The 4,325-nt window shown below is 34.9% G+C and overlaps 1 protein-coding gene across 1 annotated transcript; it reads right to left on the bottom strand.

Moving 5' to 3' along the window:
* Positions 1 to 2,206: 2,206 nt before the first annotated feature.
* LOC113278946 lies at positions 2,207 to 4,073 on the bottom strand. The gene is made up of 6 exons (XM_026527666.1): positions 3,659 to 4,073; positions 3,457 to 3,579; positions 3,244 to 3,348; positions 3,071 to 3,145; positions 2,487 to 2,642; positions 2,207 to 2,400 (listed from the first exon to the last, which is right to left on the bottom strand). Exons 1-6 carry the CDS (start codon positions 4,071 to 4,073, stop codon positions 2,207 to 2,209), a joined length of 1,068 nt encoding a protein of 355 aa, XP_026383451.1.
* Positions 4,074 to 4,325: the final 252 nt, after the last annotated feature.

Here is a 4,325-nt window from a genome sequence, read left to right as displayed (position 1 = left end):
GGAAAGAATGGAAAAGAACTTAAAGGGAGTTAAATGCAGTGATCAAACATTCAAGAAAATTTTTGACATCTTACATTCAGTCTAATGCAGCCAGTGTAGCTATGGATGTTGGACCAAGCACAAGGTCAAGAAGAAAGGAAAGATCGGATACTCATCCTACATTCAGTCTTCTCTCTGAAGAACCTGATAATGAAACTCTCCCCCCATCTGACGATGACAGTGAAGATAGTGATGATACAAACTTTCAGTTTGAAATGGATTTTGATAAGCGTATGCAAGATAATAAGAGAAAACGTGCTGATAGAGACGAAGGTGTCGATGAGGAGGAAGATGATAAGATTGAACTTTAGCCTAGAGCTTGGTTAGATCTTAGATTCGGAAGTTGATTTGGGTTACAAATGAAGTCTGTTAGTTACTGTGGGGTCTGTAGATATTTGGAAGGTAGTTTAGTTTAGGTTACAAATGAAGTCTTCTAAATGGTTCTGAGTGTAGTTCATGTCTTTTTCCTAGTTACAGTTTATTTTGTTTGTTGTCAGAACTTTTATGCTTGGATTATGTATGTTTAAGTAGTTTTTAAGGTTTAATAGGATTGAATCAGGTTTTAAGATGTTGATTTGATATATATTTTCATACATTATGTCACACAGTTGCATATCTGATAGAATTATGTACAGATATATGAGCAACCGAGTTACTCGGTAGGGATCGGTCGAGTTCTGGAAAAACTCGGGGATCGGTCCCCAGCCGTGACGGGGCCGAGTCCCGAGGCGTACTATATTGCCTCAAGTAGGTATCAGGGAGTTCTGAAAGTCCCATTTGTAAATATTCAGCAATCCCATTTCTTCTTGTATCAGAAATTCCACCTACAAAGCATTTGCTTTTGTTCCTATTAACAATTTTCCCTGATGACAATTGATACTTGTTTAATAAGCTCATCAAATTATCCAATGACTTCTTATGACCATTGTAGAATATGAAAATATCATCTGCAAACATCAAGTGTGAAGGCTGACAGTTACCTCTTGTGATCATTTCTTGTATCTTCCCTTCTTGTATCAATTTTGATATATTTCTACTAAGTACTTCCTCTACAATAATTAAAAGTATGGATGATAATGGATCACCTTGTCTGAGCCCTCTTCCAACCCGAAAAAACCCACATGGGCCACCATTGACAAGCATAGAGATCATTGCAGACTGAAAGATTTTCCTGATCCAGTTAATGCCCACTTCAGAGAAACCAAATCTTTTAAGCACTTCAAATAAGAATTCCCAGCTTAATGAGTCAAAATCTTGAGTTGTGTCTAGCTTGAGACCCACATTTCCCCCTCTTCTTTTTATGTTCAGTTCATTTATCATCTCAGATGCTAACACTATTTATCATGTATGTTCCTCCCCTTAATGAATGCACTTTGTTGAGAAGAAATTAACTTTTCAATCAAAGAACTGATTCTAGTGGTAATAATTTTGGTGAAGATCTTGAATATAAAATTTGCTAAACCAATAGGTCTAAACTGTCCTGCTCTTTTTGCACCTTGATTCTTATGAAGAAGGAATAGAAAATTTGAGTTGAGTCCTTTAGGAATGAATCTGTGAGACCAGCAATACTTAATTGTTTCAATTAATTCTGCACCAATTATGCTCCATGCAAATTTGTAGAAACTGCCAAGAAAGCCATCTGGCCCTGGAGCACTTTTTGCATTCATGCTAAAGACTGCCTCCTTGATCTCAATTGCAGTGGGAACAACATCCAAAAAATTATTATCTTCTTCAGTCAGTATCTTGGGAATTGCTTCCATTATCTCCTCATGAATAATAACATTCTGATACTCAAACTTCTTTGTAAAATGATCCACTAAAGTGGTTGCAGTTTGAGCTTGATCAGTAATTACATTGCCCTCTGTGTTCTCCAATTCTGCTATATTACTGTGAGATTGTCTTATTTTTATTGAAGCATGAAAGAAGTTTGTATTAGCACCACCTTTATTGACCCACTTAATTCTGGCTTTGTCCCTCATTAGCTCATTATATTGTTTTGAAACAATCTCTTGTTTGCCCCTTGATGTAACCAGATTATTTAATAATTTAGTATTTTCAGGATCTGTATCTGAAAATAAGGTTGCAGCAAGTACTTCATCCTCAGTAGTTTTCATTTTAATTCTGAGATCACCAAATACCTCCCAGTTCCACTTCTTCAATATTTGTTTTAATCTTTTAGCTTGCTCATGAAGGAAAAAGCTGGATTGCCTGATATTGCTTCATTCCATGCATCTTTAATTACATCAAGAAACCCTGGATGAGAAGTCCAAATATTTTGATATCTGAAAGGAGCATTTGTTGGTTTACCAATATTGACAGTAGAACCAAATAAAGGTCCATGATCTGATGTGCCTCTGACTCCTACTTTATAAGACCAACCATCAAACTTTTCCAGCCATTTAAGATTGTAAAAGGCCTTATCAATATCACATAAATTATTTTTTTACCTGCTCTATTATTACACCAAGAGTATTTGATTCCAATTCTTGTAGCTTGAATAAGATTGCATGATTCTAAACAATTCCTGAACTCCTGCATTGAAATTCTAAGTGGTCTTCTTCCTCCAATTTTTTCTTCATAACTCAAAACCACATTGAAATCCCCTATTATCATCCATGGTCAGTCCCTTTGACTAATATTAAATAATTCTTCCCATAAATCTCTTCTATCAACAGTGAGACAAGTTGCATGAATCCCAGTGACCATAACATCACCTACTTGAACAGTAATGGCTTGATTTATGGATGAAAGCACTACTGGTCTTGATAGAGATGAATTCCAAAAAAGCCAAATATTCCCTTTTCTAGAGTCATTAGAATTATGTATAACCATTTTACTCATTCCAGATAAATTTAAACTTTTGATTACACTACTAGAAACTTTTATTTTTGGCTCTTCAATCCATAGTAATGAAGGACTAAAATTCTTAACAAAATTTCTCAGTTTATCTTTGGCCTGAGTTCTTCTCAAGCCTCTCAGATTCCAGAATATTACTTTCATTAAGAAAGATTTGATTGAGAAGTACTAGTACCTCCCAAATTGGAATTAGACTTAACTGAAGTATTTGCTTGTTTCCTAGTGATCACATTAGGTTTAACCATTCTTCCTTTAACAGGTTTACTAATCACTTTAGAAAAATGTGTTCCTGTTTTTCTGCAACTTCAACAAGGACTTCAAATTTACTAGGAGAAGCAAAATCTTTACCTGAATTTATATTGTTATGAGCATTCTTGAATTTAGCAATGGAACCAGGTACTTCGTTCCATCCTTCTGAAATTGTTGCTTCAGTAGTGTGTGAAGTATTATTATCTGTTGGGATTATAGAAGGAACATTGACTACTGTCTCAGATTCAACAACACTTTGAACCTGCTCTAGGATTGCAGGTATTTCAATAACTCAAAGCGTATTTTGTATACTTGCACCCACATCAATAAGCTTGTCTACAGATAAGGAAGGAAAATCACTTGGGGACTCCAAAAGCCTAGTGAAACCTTTTTCTTTGTTAAGTGCAGGAGTATTATTCTGAATTGGAGGAACAACTAAAGTAACATCATCATCATCACGTTTTTTTTCCATTTTCCAAGTTGGAACAAGAATAAAAGCAATTATCAAATTTACCAGTTTGTTGAGTAGTAGCTTCCACTATTTTGTCAACTTGCCATACTGATGTGGGAGTTTCCTGAAATTTTTCCTTTGGAGAATTACAGATATCAAATCCTACTTTTGGAGGAATTGTCTTTTTTTCCCAAACTTTGTTAGGAATCTCTGAAGGTTGCATCTCTTGTTGTTGATTTTTCCTTTGAATCCTACACTCAGCCACATAATTCCCTATATTTTTGCAATGGATACAATACTTGGGGAGCTTTGGAATCTGAATATACTCCTCAAATTTATCATACTTAGATTCAACCACAATTTTGCTAGGGATGTAATTCACAAGATTAACTTCTACTAAGACACTTGCATAATATCCACTTTGTCTTTTTAAAGTAGCTTCATCAAATTTAATGGCTCTTCCAATTTTATTACCCATCTGTAACAATATGGATTCCTTCCAGTACTCAATACTTAACCCAGGAAAATATACCCATACAAAAGCTTTTGAAGTTTTTTGATTCTATGGGTTAAAATTAGGTTCCCAAGCTCTTAGATTAAGCTCTTGTTCTTTTACAATCCAATAACCCTTCCAAATATAACTTCTATCATCTGAATTCTCTAGTTTAATAACAAAGAAACCCTTACCTAATGGGATAAGTTGCAGATTACCTTTAAGCTTCCATTGCTT

The sequence above is a fragment of the Papaver somniferum genome, chromosome 5 (assembly GCF_003573695.1).
Source record: "Papaver somniferum cultivar HN1 chromosome 5, ASM357369v1, whole genome shotgun sequence".
In the NCBI taxonomy this organism is placed as follows: Eukaryota; Viridiplantae; Streptophyta; class Magnoliopsida; order Ranunculales; family Papaveraceae; genus Papaver; species Papaver somniferum.
The sequence above is the reverse complement of the archived record's forward strand: the minus strand, read 5'-3'. Positions and strand labels throughout refer to the sequence as shown.

Excerpts from the sequence above, each read along its gene's own strand:
- LOC113278946 (XM_026527666.1), bottom strand. The coding sequence starts at position 4,073 with ATGGGTAATAAAATTGGAAGAGCCATTAAATTTGATGAAGCTACTTTA. Across the intron at positions 3,349-3,456 it reads GCTTATTGATGTGGGTGCAA|ATAATAATACTTCACACACT; the intron begins GTATACAAAATA and ends TAATCCCAACAG. Across the intron at positions 2,643-3,070 it reads GTCTAATTCCAATTTGGGAG|GGGATTTCAATGTGGTTTTG; the intron begins GTACTAGTACTT and ends GGATGATAATAG.